Source organism: Strix uralensis, chromosome 2 (assembly GCF_047716275.1).
Source record: "Strix uralensis isolate ZFMK-TIS-50842 chromosome 2, bStrUra1, whole genome shotgun sequence".
NCBI lineage: Eukaryota > Metazoa > Chordata > Aves > Strigiformes > Strigidae > Strix > Strix uralensis.
The window spans coordinates 38,634,016-38,654,545 of NC_133973.1; the positions used below are offsets into that span (position 1 = coordinate 38,634,016).

General features: G+C 45.7%; 1 protein-coding gene across 8 annotated transcripts in view; it reads right to left on the reverse strand.

Annotated features, from left to right (window-relative positions):
• The window catches only part of LOC141939188 (cystathionine beta-synthase-like protein), a 30,451-nt gene extending 13,354 nt beyond the window's left edge, over positions 1-17,097 (reverse strand). For 5 of the 8 annotated variants that reach the window (XR_012627498.1, XR_012627499.1, XM_074858430.1 and 2 more), the window contains exons 1-9: positions 10,582-11,185; positions 9,326-9,537; positions 8,632-8,738; positions 7,519-7,653; positions 4,841-4,920; positions 3,391-3,525; positions 2,771-2,840; positions 1,083-1,174; positions 88-213 (exon numbers count right to left, since the gene is read on the reverse strand). Coding sequence is in view for 6 of the 8 variants with exons in the window: in XM_074858430.1 (XP_074714531.1) it covers positions 88-213; positions 1,083-1,174; positions 2,771-2,840; positions 3,391-3,525; positions 4,841-4,920; positions 7,519-7,653; positions 8,632-8,738; positions 9,326-9,537; positions 10,582-10,722 (1,098 nt within the window). In the remaining 2 variants the exon portion in view is untranslated. Of the gene's footprint in view, positions 1-87; positions 214-1,082; positions 1,175-2,770; positions 2,841-3,390; positions 3,526-4,840; positions 4,921-7,518; positions 7,654-8,631; positions 8,739-9,325; positions 9,538-10,581; positions 11,186-15,052; positions 15,313-16,755; positions 16,830-16,974 lie in introns of those variants that run through there. The other 3 variants (XM_074858431.1, XM_074858434.1, XM_074858432.1) reach the window with 3 other exon arrangements.
• Between the last annotated feature and the right edge of the window lie 3,433 nt (positions 17,098-20,530).

Here is a 20,530-nt window from a genome sequence, read left to right on the forward strand (position 1 = left end):
ACTTCCCCAAGTTTTTCTTCCACCTTTCACCTCACTTCTGCATCCCAACAGAGGGCAAAGGGCAGTAAACCAAGCAGCATGACTTACAGATCTATCCAACACTGTGGGGACAAAATCATATCCGATTCCTTCCACTTCATACATTGTCTTGTCAGTCTTGTTCAGTTCATCTGGTGCAGCAAGGATGGAGCCTTCAGGATCAACACCTATAATCTGGAGAAGCAGTTTCCACTTTGGCTACCATGACCCACTGCTTTTGAGAACAGCTATTTACTCTGGAGTGCTGGCCTCATTACAGCTGTTGGTGTCACACCAGCTGCACACACAGCCAAGCTAACAGCAACCTAGTCTCTTATTCATTTCTTCCTGGCAACATCCACCTCCCCTGTGAGCAAAATACTTTGCTGCTTCTGGCCCCTTGGCAACCCGTCCTGCCTCCTCAGGCTATGGACACTAAGTGAGGGGCACCACATGTTCTACACAGGTTTTGTTTGGTTTAAACAGAAGACAGGGTTTCCCTGAGACATGATTGTCCTCATTCACATCGGACATCATTACAGCCAATACATTTTGTGCCAAATGTAAGCAGGTAAGTTTTATTTGGTTTACCACTCTCTCCCCATGTAGGAAAATATTCACGATTGAAACACAATACCAACTTCTGTGAGGAAATCTAACACAGCACACAGGTAGACACACAGGGTGGTGTGTGCAGAGAAAAATTTCACTGGGTAAAACCTCAGCAGCTCCAGACAAATTAGTGAAGGAACAGTCAGAGAGGAAACACAAGGCTGCAGTACACACCAGAGAATTGATCCCATGAAGGCACCCCAGGAAGGGATCAAAGGGCCAGTTTTCATCCACTGAGCCAAACCTGAACTCTGGTCACCAGTGAGACCAGAGCATGATGATTTCAGACAGTCTGAAAAACTTTCTTTGCAGCTCAGAACTACCTTCTAACTGAGAACATCCAAGACCTTCCCGCAGAGACACGGGGCAGGCTCGCAAGGAATAGGAAGTGCCAAGTGGAGAAGTTTGAGGTTCACCCCGCTAAAGAGAAATGCTTTAGGCTTGCCACTTACTTTGCAACCTGGACACTTCTCCTTTAGCTTTCTGGAGATGCCAGTGATAGTACCTCCTGTGCCAGCTGCAGCCACCAGCATGTCTATTTTTCCTGTTTAAAGGTGAGGGATAGAAGGCAGTTGTGAAATCTCCCCCAGAATGATGGATTAAAAACCCACTCAAACCTAAGTATGGACTTTTTCTAACAAAAATGGGCAATATAAGGCTCTTTGCTTCCTAAGAGTTGTGTTATGAGGCCTACCTTGAGACCACCTTGCTCAATCCCCATTTACTTCAACAATGGTTTTGAAATGTCCATCCAGTGGCCTGACAAGGCACCAATTTGTAGTACTTTGGATAGAGCTGGAGGTGGCCCATACAGCTGACACCTGTAGTTTTCCTGTTACTGTATTTGCTGAAGTAGATAATTCATTCTTTAACTTAAAATGAGGAGCCCTTTATATTAGTTAATCTACTGAATGAGTGCCAAGAGCATGGGATAGGTATTCATTAAGAGAACTGTTAACACAACTACTCTCTCATTTTCATGTGAAAAATACTGTTTCAGTCACGAGCACTCCAAGTGAGTGCAGGTATGATAGTTCATTCTTCTGCAACCCTCTACAGTTTCCATGGTGCATCCACATGACAGCTTTGTTTTTAACAGATACATTTTAAAAGGTCACCAATTCACACACAAAAACAAATGCTTACCAGCCAAAAGAATAACACCACGCCAAGCAGGGGTCTAAGCTCAGTAATAACTAAGCAGTGCCTGGCCTATGAGGAAAAGTAAATATAAACAAGAAGCCTAAAGCTAGAACTCATCTAAACTCTCAGTTTGTGGGATGGCAGTTTGTTAAAGCATACTCAAAGAAAAATTTGCCATAAAGACAATCTAAATCCTCTCAACAGCTAGAGTTACTTTTGAGGGGGAGGAGAACCCTTCATATGGTTCTCACGTTAATGAGAAGGAATTTAATAGCTGATTTTCTTATTAGAGGGTCCCATCAGAAACTGTACTGTTTTATAAAGCAGGTCAGTAGCCTCCTATATGACCTCCTCCTACCATCTGTGGCAAATGCCTATGTGGAGGGCTGCAGCATCACACTGAATGCCTCCAATAGCTCTCAAATCAGTTCCTCAGCTGGGTGAGTTAGCCCAGCCAAAGCTCTCTGCTGCCACAGCTCAATCACTTCCAGTACTCCAACTCACCTGCCCAGCGCTAACATTGAAGTGACCCCTGCAGAGTAAAGTGGTCTTACTGGTGACAACAGCAACAGTTTGTACTCCTGAAGACTCCTAACTAAGAAACTTCAAGTGTAATGGAGTATGTGGTCTGAGAACGTAAAAATACCTATTTCTGTATTTGCAATCAGAGAAAAAAGACCCTGTTCCTTCATGACACTCTAGCTATGTCTTTTTTTTTAAAAAAAAGATAACTTATGCATCACTGCTTTCTCCACCTGATGATAAGCAGAGGAGTATAAAAACCAAAGCATCCCTCTTTAATGGAAAAAAAAAATTCATTACTACAGCTACTGAAATCGTGAATAGAAACTCTAATGACACACAGCATATGTATTCTATTTGCTGCATCAAAATCCATGCACTTCTCAACCACCTCAGGTCCCATTCTCCAAGTACCTAACAACAAGAGAATATTAGGGACTCACTGAAGAGGGGCTTAGCAGTAGAGCAAACATACCTTCACATTGCTGCAGGATCTCTTCAGCTGTGGTGTCATAGTGCGTCAGGGGGTTGCTGGCATTACGGTACTATGTTGAAAGACAGAATAGCCATTAAGTAGACCAGAAAGACAAAATTTACATTGCATTTCAAGAACATGACAAACATTCTCCAAGCCCCACGACAGCTACATATACTCTTTCCAGACTATTTCCTTATCTATTAACCTAGGCAGAATGCCTGAGGGGAGATACAACCTTCCTAAGTGACCTAATTTAAGAGTAGTTCTAAGGTGCCAGCACCCTCCAATTCCAAGATCAGTCCTGTCTGCGGGACAGTTTTTTTTAGGAACATGACCTTTGTACCCATTCTTCCACACAGGGCTGCCAATTCAGCAGAAAAAGCCAGCCATGTGTCCTGCAGCTTCTGCAAACATAGGCTTGTTGCTGCCCTCTAGTGACTATAAAAGCTTGCTACTCTACAGCACGATGATGGCTTAACTACAGCTCCAGACCTGGGACCCCTTTTTCTCCAGAGACACACCTCGGCTGTTGAACATTCAACCAAGGACAACTGAGGAACAAGGCTGCAATACCTCCTCCCACGCTGTGCCTGCACCTCTGACACCTTGGCTCTTACCTGGTCTAGTATATGTGCATTGGGGATTTCATTTTTCAGTCTCCATGCTACTCCCACATGAGATTCAGGAGAATCAAATCTGGCAGTAGTCGGGGTCCTCACAATCTCAGCACCCAGAGCTCTCAAGACATCCACCTGTAGCAAACAAAGGTCACAGAACTCCAAAACACTCTCCCAGCACAAAGACTTCATTGGGATGGAGGGGAAAGAAGACATCTTCCTTTTTACCTGGTCCTCAATAACCTCCTTAGCAGTTCTCCTAAACCCCAACCTCACATCACTAGCCATGGGTCCAAGTCCTTAATGCCATTTGATCTTAATTAAGCTCTACTTGAGAGCTAGATGTCAAATTCCTGTTTCTATTCTAGGCCTCAGGCCTGTGGGGACTATTACTACACATTGAGAAGTCTCATTCAGGCAAAACACCATCTTCTTTCATGCCAGTCACATACGTACTGCATTCCAACAGTACTGTAGCCCAGTATTTCAAGTGCAAATTATGTATATTTACCTCCTCCACTGGATTCAGGCAGCAAAGAAGATCTTCCAGGGCCCTATGCACTGCTCGACTGCTATGAGGATCACGACACTGAGCTAAGACAAGGCCTGTCTTCACAGGAGCGCCCTTTAGTGCTGTGTGGCACATGGCAATGGCCATGTGGTACCTCTCCCTCCAGAGTAGCCAAGAGCAAGTAATGGGTATAGGCCTTCAGGAGATATTGTTCTCATTTGTGCCACTGCCTTTCAGTTGGAACGCTGGAAGTGTTTGAACTGAGATAAGTGGTTTTGCTGACAGCAATTTGCTGCCTCAGCTGTGAAACACAGGGGATCTCCTTTTGGCTGCAGGTGCAGCAACACCCTAGTGGAGCACAGGACAGGGCTTGCTCTAGAGCTGGATATTTTGTGCTTTCTATAGTGAAGGTAAGTGGACATTACCCAGGTGGTTTTTCATTCCCCTTTGTTCCCGTGGTGACACAACTTGGAAGCTTGCCAGTACCTACCAGTGTAACCTGAGGAGCTCAGCAGGCTCCCTCATTGCCTTGCTTAGCCCAGTGCAGAACAGAATATTCAAAGCTTCAACATTGCCTTCCTTCATCCCCCTTTGCTCAGGGAGCGACAGCTAACCTAGGGGTGGGTAGTTACTTCAATGTGCTAGGTAAATCTCAAGTTCCCAAGTTCCCTTGGCATTTGTATTTAAACCAGTTACGACAGTTTTCCAAGTGACAATGCTGTGGGGACAGGTCTAAAACACATTTCTGTCCATGGCTAGCCAGTCTGGATTTCTCTGGACACTGGCAATAGGCCCTCAGCAGAGTTCTGCTTGGCCAGTGACTTGGAAGCCAAGAGCCTACACCTCCATTGCTAAAGCCACAGCACGCATCTGCACCAGGAACTCTGCAAGTGCAAGCATGCTTATCTTTTAATTCTTGAAAATAAAAGCATATCTGACCTTCTCCATACTCATTTTCTCTGGCATCACAATGATACAGCGGTAACCCTTCACTGCTGCAGCCAAGGCCAGCCCAATTCCTGGAAGCAAGCAAAGACAAGTAGAGCATACAGTTGAGAAGCAACAAAGAACAAAACCCACAATGCTAGCTTTGGCATGCCCTGACTTTAATCAGATTTTTACCAGAGGCTTGAGTACAGTGTCTTTAGAGGGATGGCAAAGGGAATGTTTCTGGCTGCTGAGGAAAATTGGATTTACAGATGCTGCTAGTTCTTTGAGGATCACAGCCAACAGAAAGTTTAGCCAAGGGTGGGGAAACTTGACATGTGCAAACTGCGAGCTTTACCACATGCACATCACCTTCTTCCTGTCTCACCCATTTCATTTTTACAGAAGTATTTTGGGAAAGGAATGAGCTTTAAGCTAAAGATGACTACAGTAATCATTCTGATACTGTCAGAAGAGTATTAGAACCTCTATTGACTCACTTCTGCATTAAATCCCTAGTTTGCAATGTGCCAAAACTAAGTCCTTTCTAAAAAGACATGACTTAGATGCTGTGTGTGATTGCAGTTCTAATGCATTATGTCAACTTGCTACCACAGTGAAGTATCCTGACTGTTAAGAGACAGACACCTCATTTCTACTTTAAAAATCTGCACCTCCAGCCTGATTTCTGCCTTCCAGCTTGTCACTGTCTGCCTGCCTGAAGAGCTAAGCTCAGAAGTGCCTTCCCCATAGAAGAGAAGCTTACACCTGGATAAGCTAAACAGATCAAGTTAGCTGAGATGTGTCTGAGCTTGGGCTGCATGGCACCTCCCCTGCAGTTCTGGGTACCAGGCACAATACCAACACATGCCTGTGACGAAGGCTCACAGGCAGTTCACCCTACACAGAGACTTGCTTGTTCAAAGCTGGCTCTGTTTCTACATGGTGCTGGATTGTGTAGGAGTGAAAGAAAAATCTTTAACTGTTCCTGTAAGGGAAGTATAACTCACACCCCAAGTACTTCAAGTAGTGTTTAAATATTTGGGGGCAGGGAAAAAAAAAAACAAACTTTTCCCTGTATATTATAGATAAATATGGGTGCCAAAATAAAAAAAAAAAAAAGACAAAGGCCTCACTAAGGTCAACGACTAAAAAGAAGCCATGCAGCATCTTCCCTTATGGTCTGTGATGAAGAAAGCATTTTGAGACCTGAACTCTAACAGTTTGTACCTTATGCTACTGACCTGGAAATACAGCAAACATCAAAACAGGACTTCGGTTGAGGGAGAAGTGGGATGCAGAGAGGACAAAAATGTAACACGTTAGCTCTTACATTTAACATATGCAGCAGCTCAGCAGTAGCCTTGAGCAAATGCCAATTCTCTCAGGTTACTGTCTGCCCTAGTCTTTGCTTTTAAATTAAAAAAGACAGCTTTCTGAACTAATTGTCCTGTACTTCCTTCAGTTTTGCCTTCTTTCTATCTTTTGAATTCTGCGGCAAGGAGAACCATTTATCAGGTACTGACCTAGAAAGCAGGGTGTCATAGTATGACCTCAGATACTGGAGAAATGCAATATATGGGTATTTTCCACTACATGCCATTGTTCAGGCAAGAAGTATAGCCACAGTCACAGGGCTTCAGTTGCACTGCTCCCCCCACAGAGCACCTACTGAGCAAACAGCAACAGATATGACTTCTCAGTTTTCTGCTGAAGGCAGGGGAACTGGTCACAGATCAGGTCATCACCCCCGTCCCTCCATTAACAGAGGCTGGACTGGATCAAAAGAACAAGAGAAAGATCTGCTTGGCCTGTGTTTATCAGAAGGCAACAGTGGATGGATGCCCAGGAAAGGGTTTAAGGACAGGACAAAACACCCCTCTAAGAGCAAATCAGGCAGGGAAGTAGCTTGTAGCTCAGCTCAGAATCCTCCTCCTCGGAGGCAGTATATTCTATATTTAACTAGCTCAAGAGGGAACATTCCAGGTATGTTTACTCCCCACCAGTAGAGCAGCTTAACAGAAGTACAACAGCTGTGATGCAGGAGCCCAGAGTTAACTTGTCTGCTTGGATTATCAGATGCTCTGCCCTGGCCCCTGACTAATGGGACTGTTCCTTCCTCCAGTCCTCCAAGGAAGAGACACTGATCCAAGTGGATCTATCAACAGTCTAAGTGTGCAAGGCCTGTGTTAGCAGATGGTGCCGCAGGGATGAAGCTCATCTCCCATCTCAACTGCACCACGTGAGAAAGGCTGTTTCTCAAACCAGGCCCACCTCACCTGACAGAGTATAGAAACGAGGACCATGGGACTTCCCAAACAGAAGGGGAAGATCCAGATTCACTCTAGTCTTTTGGTGCTTTATTTCCAAGAATTTCAGTCAGACTTTAATTCCTGAATAGGACCTAAAGACCCTAGTGAATCTGGCCTACCACTTCTTTTCTTTTAAAGCAAAGACACCCTGCAGATTTAGCAGAGCTCCTCCCTAGTAGTTCTGGTCAGCTGGAGACTGCAGAATTGTTCCTTGTGCGAGATGGAAGAGGCGCTGCTCCCTACACCATGCAGGCAAGAAGAGATCCCCTTTCTTCCTTGCACAGGCAGCCTCCATGCTCTAATCTCAAGTCTGCCTCTTCCCGGAAAAACACCACAGCATTTTCCCCCACACTTTACTAGGGTCTCTCCATCCCCTACCTGTGTTTCCAGAGGTTGGCTCTATGATTGTATCTCCAGGCTTCAAGATCCCAGCCTTCTCAGCATCCTCTACCATTCTCAGGCTGATGCGGTCCTTCACACTGCCCCCAGCATTGAAGAACTCACATTTTGCCACTGGAAACAAAGAAACCAAGCAGAGTTCTTAAACAGCAGTCATTTGCTTAACAGGCTGCTGATTCCTAACATACCCACAAGAGCAACTCTTAACATGTCTGCCCAATTCACTTCCCTGCTTTACAACACCAGAGATGGGCATTCAGTTCACACCACCTCTACTGTTATGGGTCACAACAACACAGCAAGTCTGGTACTTGATGCTGGCCACAGAAGCCAGGAACCCATACTCTGTCAGTCTCCTCAAAATATGACCCCTCCTTTCAATCCTTCCTTTTTGTTACAGCCCAGTCATCAGCATAAAAAGCCCCAGGGCTCTTCCAGTGCAATACCACGGGGGAAGAGAACTCCAGCAACATGCCTTGCCTTTTCCCTGCTATATTGTCCAGCCAAAATGTTTCTGATCAAACTGGAAGCTTCTCCCCTTGTTTAGCCTCCACTTCAGTACTCCCAGCATTAATCCCTTCAATGGTGTTAAACATGACCTTTCAGGACTCTGATCAGAGCCTCCAGATATCTCCAGTATGGTTGGGGTTTAAAAAAAACAACCAAACAAGAAAACATTCACTGACAGTTTCAACCCTCTCATCATTTTTAGTGATCTTTGGTAGTAACTGCAGATCTGGATTTTACACACACTGATAAATACTCTGAACATAAGCAGCAGTCAAAAAACTTCATACAACTTTTTTAAAATTAAAAAATTATTTTCTATGAAAAAAGTTTTACTTTTTCTACAAAAAATGGAAAAAGTGCAGGAAATGTCCTCATGAAGTATAACTTGAAAGATGTTTTAGATGACCAAATCCTAGAACCCTGAAAATATGCTGAGGAAAAAGAGGAATTTTTCTCACCATTTTCTGCAGGGTACCTGCACTCCTTCTATGCTCAGGTTACACAACACTACTAACCAGGACTACCCATGTTTCTGAAACAATGGTTCTTATTTTGATTTTCTGCCTGTACAGCAGTACTCACGGAGTTCACACTTGAGCCCATACTGCTTCCCAATCTTGTTGATTCGCACCAAGGGTGTATTGCCAACTTTATTCAGGATGCTTGGCAGAATTTTCAGAGGCTCTGGCCTGGTACGCATACAAGAAAAGTCAGTGTATTCACAGAAGCGGCCACAGGCAGGTCACACAAGAGCAACACAGTATTTCCAACGCTTTTTATTTCAACCAGTTTTCTTCTCTCCCTCCCCTTTATCAGGCTAGTTGTTTTAGATATTTTGGTTTAAAAGAATGCCCATTGGATACAAATTCACAAAACATCAAGTCCTTGATCCAAAACAAGCATTAATCAGACATCAAGCCAAGTGCTGAGGCAAGAACAAAGTGCTCTGCGCTTCCTCCTGGCATGAAGTAGCTAAGCAGTGCTCAGAGTCAGCTATTCTACAAGCAAAAGGCATTAACAGTGCAATCTTTCATCTAGTCAGGGAACTGCTTGCCAGGTTACTTAAGTTAGTTCCAGTCCATGTAGTTTCATATCTTTGGTGCAAGGCCTCTTGTATGCTTAATCTGGGTTCTTAATTTTGTTTATACATGAAAATTAAGAAGCACCAGCATGACAAACAGCATCAATTTAAATCAGTCATCTTTTGTTAAATCCACATGTCTCTGAGGGGACCTGGATTAGCACTCTGCTGAAAATCAACAAATAAAATACTTACAAAGTGGTATGACGATGAGGGGAGGCAGAGAGGGGTTTCCCAAGCTTCCATGTGCATTTGCTAGGTGTATCAGGGCGGATCCACTCCCTTTCCTTCTCATTAGCCTTGCAGTTCTCATTGTCCATCCCACCAGGGAGAAAATATTTGCCAGGTGCATGAGGGCATGAGTTCATATCTGGCTCCTCCTGGGAAGCAAGTGTAGGCATTTCATCCTTGAGGGAGAGGAAAGGAAAAAAAAAATTTAAAAAAACCCCAAATCAGAGTGATTCATATGCTCTGCTGTAACAGATGTAACAACACCTTTTGAGACTATCAAAGTTATTCAAGTTCTGCACCACGGGAAACCACCCATTCAAATCATTGCCTACCCTACAATAGCTAAAAAATCATGTTACTAATGAGTACTTACTCTTGTTTCTGTCCCTTCACCGATACATCTATTTCCTGTCTAGTGTTTCATCATGCAGTTCTTTGGAGGGAAGCCTGAACAGAAATTACCTGGTGGTAATTTTCAAGACAGCAGTATAGCCTATAAGCCAAAAGAGGCAGTGGCAACAAGTAGCTTTTAATATCCAAGAACAGGTTCTGCCACTGACTATAAGAGATCCTGTCACTATACCCAAGACCCGTGCATTAGTGGAGAGAGCACAGTATGCTTCAGTTAGACAAGTCCCATCGTCAAGTGTCCCCATCTTGTTTTCCCCTTATATGAAAAAGGTCACAACAAGTGGCTGTTTTAATGTTCAGTTTTATTTCCATAGTACTGTGAAGACAGGGAAGCATTTCAGCATATTTTTGATTTGCCAAATCCTTATCACCAAAACAAGAATCTTGCACTGCAATGCTGAGTGCAAAAGCTCAATACAGTGCCCTACATGAAGAGAACTTAAACACACTGAAGCATGGGCTTACTGTAACTAGCCTCCATAAATGTCAAGGAAACAGGACTAGTCTCATAGGAGACACCCCTCCCACACCAAAAGCCAGCTCTCTGGAATAAAACCTCCCCATTCCAAGCAGAGAGGAACAGAGTAAGCCTATTTGTTGACCAATTAGAAAATGGTGCCAAAGACTCTCCATTGCTACTTGTGGTCACCAAGGACAACTCTTCCAGGAAGGCCACTGGTTTCAATAGTACCTACCTCCACAGCATTCCAGCAAAAATACCTAGAAATCCCTCTGAAAACAGATAGGGCTTTCCCAAATTATGGTGACAGAAAGACAGGCAACAGTATTCCCCAAAGACCAATGGGTACCTTAGATACAGAAACAGGCCTTTTGAATATCAACTTCTCCATGTTGTTGGTGAAGGTGACGGTACAGTAGACTGGACTTTTTTCAGGAGACAGAGTACTGTGGGTCACAAGACTGGAATCTTCTTCAAAGCTACAGATCATGGAAGTTAGAAAAAAAATACATCAGGAAAGTCTTGTAGGAGCAAGACACATGTCCCACTTCCATGGGGAAAAAAAGAAGCTGCAAAACAAGTGAAGATGACTTGTATAAACAGGATAAAAAAAAATAAATCATCCAGCAGAGGTACTGTGCAAGACCAATTGAGGGTCTCCTGACCCTGTTCTTCCCACGTTACCTAATGTTCCCTCTGTCCTGCCCGCCACAGCTCAGAACCAGTAAAGTAAGTAGAAAACATCTCTGTTGGACTATCTGCAATTCCATAAGCTTGAAAGCCACACAAAGTAATAGAAAATACTCCAGTTCACAGGATACATACTTCTGGAGACACCAAGGGTGAAAGGCCTTCATGAGGCCATCACCAAAAGACCCTGTAGACAACTTAAGAAAAGGCTTTATACAGGAACACTTGCAGAGGCCTCTCTACCCTTGAGAAGTCCAAAATCTTGCAAGTTCCTACCTGAATTAGTGTTGCATGCGCAACTATAGTGATGCTGGATGTAGCACATGCAGCAAACACTTCAACCACAAGGAAGCCTTCTAGCAGGCTTTTTGTTTCAGAAATTAGTAAATACAAAAATGGAAGCCAGTAAGTTCATTTCTCCTACTCCAGCCAGTTGTTCATAGAGCACTGCCTGCTTCCTGTTCACTGAAGACAAAAATCTGGCTGAAGTCTTGGAAAGCATGGCAGGTTGTTTCCCAATATTTGTTTTTTCTCATCACCATTTTGCAGCAAGGTTCTGCTCTTTCCATTATTGAACTGTGCTAGGAAAGCACAGGAAAGGGTGTCCCCCCGCCTCACCCTCCTCCTTCTGACAAATGCACGCAAAACAGATACAGCTTAGATCAGACAAAATTGATGGTCTGGTGACACACTGGAAAAAATTCTGAAGCACAGGATCAGTGAACTTTAGCATTTGATCCTGCAAGTTAGCATGCTCCACTAACCGCTACTGCCTTATGCACAGCAATTCTTTTCTTGCATGCTGATTTGAAGAAAATGCCTAAAGCATCTAAACTGTCCTCCTTTAGGAAAAAAAGCCTCTGAAAGGGCCAACTTTCCAGACTAAGGCTTGAAATAATTCTCCTTCTGGATATAAAGACTTCCATGCCACCAAAATTATATGAGTCTATTTTATTTAGCCTAATGCATGCCCAAGAGCCAAGATGGACTACATCCTGTCCTAGACTACTGACCAGGACTAGGCTGAGACACACCAGTCCAAGAAAGCTAACATCCCACAAATATACATCATCTTACACCAACCAGTCTTTGTTACCAGAAATTAGCCTACTTCCCATTCCAGAATGAAACACAGACTTCATTTCTATTTCTAGAAGGTCCCTGGTTCACAGTTCAGAATTTCAGCATTTTTTTAGTAAAGAAATATACTGAAGAAGTTTCAAGTCTTTCTATAAGCCACATCCACATGTTCTTTCAGACAGCTGGCATGCAATACTGGACATGGACACCGACTGCCTCTGCTCACAGGTAACACGGACAATATTTACAAAGTCCATCTAATAAAGGTACCTTGCTGCCAAAGAATCAAACCATTTCAACATGCAGGAAGGGATTATAGACAAAGCAGCAAGGCGTTATAGACAGGACACAGCAGATTTTGGTCATCTTCTTGGCTCTCATAAAATAGGAGTGCAAAACCTTTAAAAGCTTTAAATCACCAATCCTCAGTGTCTTTCAAGAGGGTCCAAAACTTGAGGAGAAAGGGAGACAAATTTGCTGCAGTAAAAGTTTCAGAGGTTTCAAAAAATAAGTACTTGTTCTTTGTATTGACAGCAGGAAAGAAATGAATGTGGCTCTCTTCAAAAGCTGCCTTTGGAGGATTCCCTCTGAATTGGGCAAGACAATTTCATCTCATTTCCTCTGCTGCAAGGCAAAAAAATCCATAATCCACTAACAGCAACACCCATCACCTCTTGAACTAGAAACAGCAGAAACAGAGGAAAAGCTGTATTTATTGCCTTCAACTAAGCTGTGAGATATGTTTAGAATGGCAATACTCTGATGTTTAATCAAAGCTTCGGTAATTGGGCTAGACCTGTGAACAAAAACAAGGTGAGGGAAAAAGCTAACCACAAACATTGCCAACAAAAGTCCTGTCACCAAATACTAACCATCATTCACTGGAAGGAACACAAGCTCCTGTTCAATAAATCCCTTCAAATCATTTTATTAGGCATTATTTTAAATAACTCCACATCCACTCAACCTAAAGTAAATAGGTATGCATATATATATATATATATACACATTTATAAAGTCAAATTCTAATCATGCTACTAGAGAATCAGTCCTAGCTTTGGCCAACCTAGTATCTTAGGGTTTTGAAGGACAGAAAAGTCCTAGGACAGACTTGGTTGTTCTCCAAGGGGAATTCTTACTACAGCACTCAACAGAGACATAAAAACACCTGCAATGGCTTACAGTTATACTTAAGAAACAGGTCAAGAGCCCAAGAGTGACTTGTCATGTTCAAAACCAAAAGGAAGACCTCAGATCTTTGAGCTCCTTCAGAGCTACTGATGAGCTTCCCGACACACCACCCAGAACATCCAACTGGCGCTTACAGCCCTAGATGATGGAACTTCAGCACAATAGAGGGCAGAGGCGGTCAATCTAGGACATCCAAATTCCCCCCTTGATTATGCCTACAGGTCCAAATCAGGCCATGGGAAGCTGGTGCACCTTTCTACTGTGGAGACCTTTGGGGAACAAAGGAAAGAGAGTGAGCAGAAATCACCAAAACAGAGGATAACAGCAACTTCTTTGCTAGTCTGACCCTCTCCTCTGTTTTTCTTCTAGGAACACAGGCTGAGGAGACAGGGCAGGAGAATGGCAGCTCTGCTACTCTAACTGCAACTGAATGCTGCTCAGAAGAGTCTAAGGGAGATAAGCTGCAGGAAGAGCTGCCCATCTTCAGGAAAGAAATTCCATCAGTCTGAATTTAGGTTTGCTGTAAAAGAGAACACTCCCATAACTAGCTGGGGGTGTGGGCAGAGTCTAGCTAGAAAAGCCTGACTAACTTCTGCCATTATATCTGCAGAGCACATGAGGCAGAAAAATCAGAAAGACGATTTACAAAGTCACTTAAACCTAAGTCACGAAGGGGATTGGGACATAGACAGAGGTACGAGATGCAGAAAGCCTCATGGGCAAAGCTCACATCTCTGGATCCATCTCCACAGGGAACCCAAGACCTAAACTATTTCTCAACTCCTACAGAACAGGATTCAAGGCCAGTGAATGAAATTAATCCTCAAACAGATATGTTAAGAGCTAAAGTTTCTAAGGCTGTTAACAGTATATGATGTCAGCACTAATGGAGATATTTAAAGAGTATCATGTATGCAAGAACCTAATTAACTTGAGTCTTGTCTGAAGCAGAAATGAAGCTGTCTAAAAGGCAGGTGTATGAGGTGGATCAGAGAGAGATGCCCCAAGGGCTGACTACTCAGCAAGAGATGAGATACAGGATTCCATTACGCTGCAGCCTGAGAATGGGAAACTTTGACATTAAGCAGGTACTTTACTCTGTGAACAATCACTACAAACCAGCTGTTCTGCTCACTCTGAGTATCGCAGGGTCTTCAGAGAGCTTTAGGACCTTTACAGATGTAGCAGTACCCATTCAGCCTTTAGAAGCTGTTCAGAAACACCACAGCTATAAGTGATTCAGGAGACAGTCAACCATTTGGTTTGGGATTTTGTTGTTGTTTTGGGTATGTGTGTCCCCTTCTTACTTCCTCAGTAGCAGGCAGCCATCGCTCCTGTGTCAGGAGACATCAAGTGACCTGAAGTAACTGGGGTATGAATTAACGACACTGTGGCTCTAGGAAGGGCTCCTTCAAGAATCAAAAGTCTTATTTCCACTTTCTTCTACAGAGAAGATGAGCACATGCATGTCCTCTCAATCATCACTCTTTCTTTCAAGGCCAGACTGGCATACTCATAACCTTCCTGAAAACAAATGGGTAGTTCTTTAATGCCCCTGCCTCTGTAACATTGCAAAGATACTGAAACTTCAACAGCAAAACAACTTCCACCGGTACGGCAATCATTGTGCTAGAAACCAGACAGTGAAAACATGAAAGTGTTCAGACTGCCTTCCCCCCACAGAAGGGAAGCTGTGCATGCAGCCCTAAAGCAGGTGTCTTCTAACACCTCCATTTCCTGAGTTCGCTCCAATCCCTGTCTGGACTCAGCTGATAAGTCTTCTGAGTGAACACTGATGTCTTCAAGGAGCACAACAGCATTAGAGAAAAGACTGGAGAGTGCCTTATCTGCATTTTTACCTGCTGCAGTCAGAAGCTTTCACTATTTCTTTCCCTGCTTCCAGTTCCCTCTTCTTAGTCAGCACACAAAGATAGACCAACCTACAGCCGGAACAGTGCTCTTGATCTGCCAAGATCTCCAAGTACAGGGAGAGAAGCGTTACAGGTAGGGTAACAGAGGCTCAGAGATTAAGCTGCCCAGCATAACAAAAAGAGGGAGTTGGAGCTTGGCTCTCAATTTCTAACCAAGTCGGTAAAACAGGTAGAAGCACAGCTCCCCTTCCCCAGCATTATGGTGCCCCCCCACAAGGCATCACATCTTTTGTTAGCCCGGGGACCTCAGATGAAGGCTGCCAGAGAACCACTGGTCATCTCCGCCTGGGCAGGAAGCCAGCTTTTTGGCTGATGCATATTTTGTGGGAAAGCCCAGCTGCCACCCACTCCAGCTACATCTGTAGAGATTTTGGCAGGCATCCACAGTGCAGCCATGAGCACGGTACGCCCTGCCTAGTTCCTATGGATCTCACATGCAGACAGCGGGCACCTGCCAACAGCCAGAGGCCAGCCCGTCCCAGCCGTCCTGGCAGCCTGCTATGCTGCCAGCGCCAGACTAGTGACGTACCTGAGCCAGCTGGCACGCTCCAGGCCACAGGCCCCCCATGACCCTGGCTACCAACCACGATTTTTAGAAGCAGTGCTCTGGCTTCAGGAAAGCAGGCCGGTTAACTCACATGCAGAGGGTGATACTAAAGAGCCACCAACTAATACCAAAAAAGGATGACCTGTCCAAACACTCCAAGTACAGGACCTACTAACCTAGCACCTAAACCATACCTCACCTGTAGTAATCTCACTACAGCCATTCTCCTGCTGAGAAATACCAGGTTCTAAGCAGGTCTCAGTTTCCCAGGATATACCTTTCCTCTCTGACATAAAATCCTCAGATTTCACCTATCTCCATACCCTTGAGTTTTCCCTCCTTTCTGCAGCACAAGTTTTGCAGAACACAGAGCTTTCATGCCTCAGATCAGCAAACAGACTTGTTGAAAGGGTAAACAGTCTGAGCAACTTTGCTGGAATAGGGCCAGTACTCCAAAACCTCCATAGTCAAAGACTTTAGGATTAGAGAGATATACAGAACATAGATACTCAAACAGGAACAGGCAAAGAATCACTTGTCTTTCAAGTAGTAGCTGGCTCAACAATATGCCAGTAGCTCTCTCAGGTTTTAGTCAAGTTCAGGCCCTTCCCAACAGGAGAAGGGCCATGTATGAAATAAAATGTAAGAAAAGAAGCCTCTTGGTCCACTGCCTTAGCCAGGCTTCCCCAAAAACACTGGCGAGAGACCTCACGGTACCCAGGAGAACAATGGATGACAGCCCGAGAAGGGCTGAAGAGCTGGTGTCAAACCCAGAGAGAAAAACAAAAGGCACAGTGTCATCATGCAAGCCTGTATAAGAAGCAGGCGGCCAAGGTTTCCTCCTGTTCCCTGTTGAGAGGGGGCAGCCCGCAGGCACCCTCCGGCCTGCCCAGAGCATCCCCAGCAGCCCGCACCCTCCCGACCCCCGCGCTCCCGCCCTCCCCGCAAGACGCCAGCGCCGGGGCTGGCTCCAGGGCTCCCCCCTCACCCAGAACAGCTCCGAACCTGCCCCTTCCTCTCTCTTTTCTTCATCACAAAAAAGCAACTAAAAGCCCAACCGCGCAGCACGACCACGTTCACCCACCAGCCCGCAGCCCCCCGAGGCCGATCTCCCCACACCCCCACGCCACACCGGCCGCGTAACGGTCGCCCGCGCTGAGGGGAAGCGCGGCCCGGCCGGCCGGGGGGGGAAAGGGCACGGCCAGCCCCAGCTCTCCTCGCCCACCCCGCGCCGCGCCCGCGGATGATGCAACGGGCGGCGAGGGGGACGCAGCCGCCCCCGCCGCTACGGCCGCCACCTCACCCACGCGAGCCGGGCGCTCCCCAGGACACGGCCAGGCCGCCCACCCGTGCTGCGGCGAGGAGGAGGAGGAGGAGGAGGAGGAGGAAGAGGAGGGCGGGGAGGCAGAGGCGCAGCGGCGGCCGCCTCGGCGCGAGGGTTAAGAAGAGCCCGCGAGCGCCGTGGCCCCGCCCCACCGCGCATCGGCCCCGCCCCCGCCGCCCGCCCGCCCCGCCCCCGCCGCCCGCCCGCCGAGGGAGGGGGAGGGAGCGGGACCGCGCGCGGCGATTGGCCGTCACGGGGGCGTCGGCGAGTCAGAGACAGCCAATGGGGAGGCGGCGCGCGGCCACGGGGCCCTGCCGCCTGCAGCCGTGGGGCGGCCGGGCCGGGCCGGAGCCGTGAGGGGAAACCGGGACCAAAAGGCCCGGGTGTCTCCAAATGGCCTCCGCGGAGCCCGAGGCGAGGTCTCTGCCTGTTCCTCCCTACGGCCGGTGCCCAGGCCCCCGCCTTCGAAGGCGACATTTAACCGTGGGGCCGTGGGCACCGGCCGTAGGGAGGAACAGGCACAGAGACTGCTTGGAACTCCCACGCACGGCCTGTGTCACTGGCTGCTTGTCTGATTTGGGAAAAAAAACTACCCACCGCGTCCGAGGGGGCTGCTGTGAGGGGTGTCACGGTTGGGGCTGCAGCCAGACCCCCCTCCTCCGGCACCTGAAGCCCCTGAAGAGGTCTCCGGGGGGCGCTGCGTCAGGGCACCCGGCCTTGTGCCACCAGCGGTGTGGGCCTTGTCTCTGCTTGCCCAGGTCGGCATCGGTGGAGAGAGAAGGCCCAGGCGTCTCTTGGTCTCATGTCAAAGCCTGGAAATACCCAGCCTGGGGCAAGAAAGAGCCGGTGAATCCTCCATCTGGGAGATGCAGGCTGGAAATGGTGCTACTGAAAGCAAGCGCAAGTGTGTCGCTGAAACAAACCCCCACCACATTTCACTAGCAGTAGCTGTGCCACAAATGGAGAAATGTGTTTACCCCAAAAGGTGCCAAGCCCTGAGCATGATGCTGGAAAACACCTAAACACTTTCTCTGTTTGAAGCTCCTGTGTTGCCTACGATCTGGCACCCGTCTGCTGATGCACTTGCTGGTACAGAGGCAGGCTGCGAGCTGCCTGTGAAGAAGGAGCAGCCATCTTGAGCCTTGTGGGGGGCCTGTGTCCTAGCTGAATTGCCTTCATCTCTGTGAGTCCTTATGTCACCAATGTAACAGATACTTATTATACTCTGATGTAACTGTTACACTTCTGATGGTGTCTGAGAATGTGCTAATGAGGTATTCGCCTGGGAAGTTGCTCAGGGTCACAATGGCTGCATCTGCACTGTTGTAAATGGAGCTTTACGATATATAACACGGGGTGCAGGTGAATTTAAGACACTCAGTGCAAATTGTCACAGAGTAATTCTTTACAATCACAAGGTGCTCCAGATTATTCAGAAAGTTAAAAAACCAAAACCGAAATCCTTGCATGAAATCATGAGATACCAAAAAGGCTTACCAGAGATCTCAGGAACGTAGCTTGTTGCTGTAGGAAGTCCAAGAAGCAATTTTTTCTGTATCTATAAAAAATAACCAATAAAGAGAAAAGCAATTCAAGGTAGCTTTATTTTAGAACATGATTCACCCTGAACTGTTCCATGTGTTTTAGGTAATTGAAGGAGTGGGGACAACTGTATGCCTCCATCTGTACATATAGATACTACGTAGTATAGCTATTTGGAGAGTATTGCATGCTGTATAAAAATAAAGAGTAAGGAACAGGATGTTTTAATCAAGTGGTAAAATGACGGCAGAGACTTTATAACTGGATGTGACTGGTCTGAAGCTGAATGAATGACCAGTCTTAGGGTTACAAAGTTGAGGGTGTCTCTGGTAAGAAAATGGACAGTGACTAGAATGTGGGGTGAAATTTATGAAAAACCACAGAAAAAACACTGAGCAATTAAAACCAAATCAAAAGTCAGGTATTTTATATTGGCCTTAAATAAACAGTGACACTGAGGCAACTGTTTCATTACGTATGCTAAAAGTCCACACAAATTACAGAGAAAAATCCATGCTGATAACAAATGACATTGCTTTTTCCTTGCCCCTTTCTGGATCAAAGTAGATGCAAACCTACTTTGAATTCCATGTTGTTATCCTCATTTTCCTAAAGAAAGATTTACTAGAAAATACTGCTGTTAAACAGGACAATTATTTACTTCAAATCACAGTTTTCCTAGCTAATTATGTCTGAAATATGCATGTAAAGTGATGTTTGCACAAGTAACCATCAGTCCCACTGGAAAAACATCAATTGGAAAAGCATGTGGAATCAGATTCTGGCTTGCATTTGGTGCAGCTAAATTACAGAATGGCACAAGAGGAATACAGACGTGAAGATGGTGATGTTAAGAATGCCTGGCCCTTGAAATGGATATCAGAAAAACCGTGAGACACCAGGGCACACGTGAGGTCCAGCCACAAAGCACAGCAAAGCAAAAATCATGAATATTTGGAACAGAATGCATGCAAGGGTTTGAAAACTGCAGTCGTACCCACAGAGGGTAGCCAGGGAGGGTAACCATACCTTTCATGCCTTTCAGGAGGGATGGAGGGAAGAGGCGCTGAGTCAGCTGTTCTAGCTGAAAAAGTGGCAGCCTCGCAGCAACCACTGCAACTTCAGGCAGATGGGCATCAAGATATGAAGTCGGCAGCACAGGTGGATTTGCCAGATCCTGTAAAATGCAAACCAGATACCTCAGAGGAAACTTGTAAGACCAAGTGACAGCGGTAGGCATGTCGGAAACTATCTGAACATAACATGTGAGGCTAATGAGAGGGATTTGTAATTGCATCACAGCTCTGCACTCAAAATTCGATCTCCTTCACCATGGCAGCAGCTAGGTGAAGGTAAACTGACAACATTAACAAGAAAATGGGAGTTTTGACTTTAAAAAGAAAACCTGATTTAAAATGTATCCACAGCAACACAGACACACACTGTGCCATTGGCATTAGTGGCAGTAAAATCAGTCATGGTCTCTGGGACTGAATACACAAAGCTTTTCTTCACCCCACTGCCCACTAATTAGACCCATTATGGCTGAGCCCAATCAGTGGGACACTGAGATTACTCTTCAACCCAGCCTTGCAAACAACTTCAATAAATCAGCAGGTCACTACCAATTTCATAAGTGGAGCCACTTAAGCCATTTCCTGAGATTTGACAATGCTTCGGATTATTTTTCTCCCAAGGAACAAGAGGAGTTGCAGTGAGGATTGGTATATAATCAAAATTATTATTTGATCAGCATAGCGGCAATGTGACACCATCTGGAATTTTAACATAGAAATAAACAGCTTGCTTAAGAACAGCAAGCAGAGAATGTTGTTTCTTGTATCAGTGATGAGCAGACATGCTGAAGGCTGAAAGGTTGAGGAGAGAGATCCCTTGGACAAGTGCAATCAGTGATCAAAAGGAGGGGGAAAAAAAGGTAAATGCTGTTGTGGTAGGATCATTGAAGGAGGACGATCAGGTGGAGGAGGCTTTC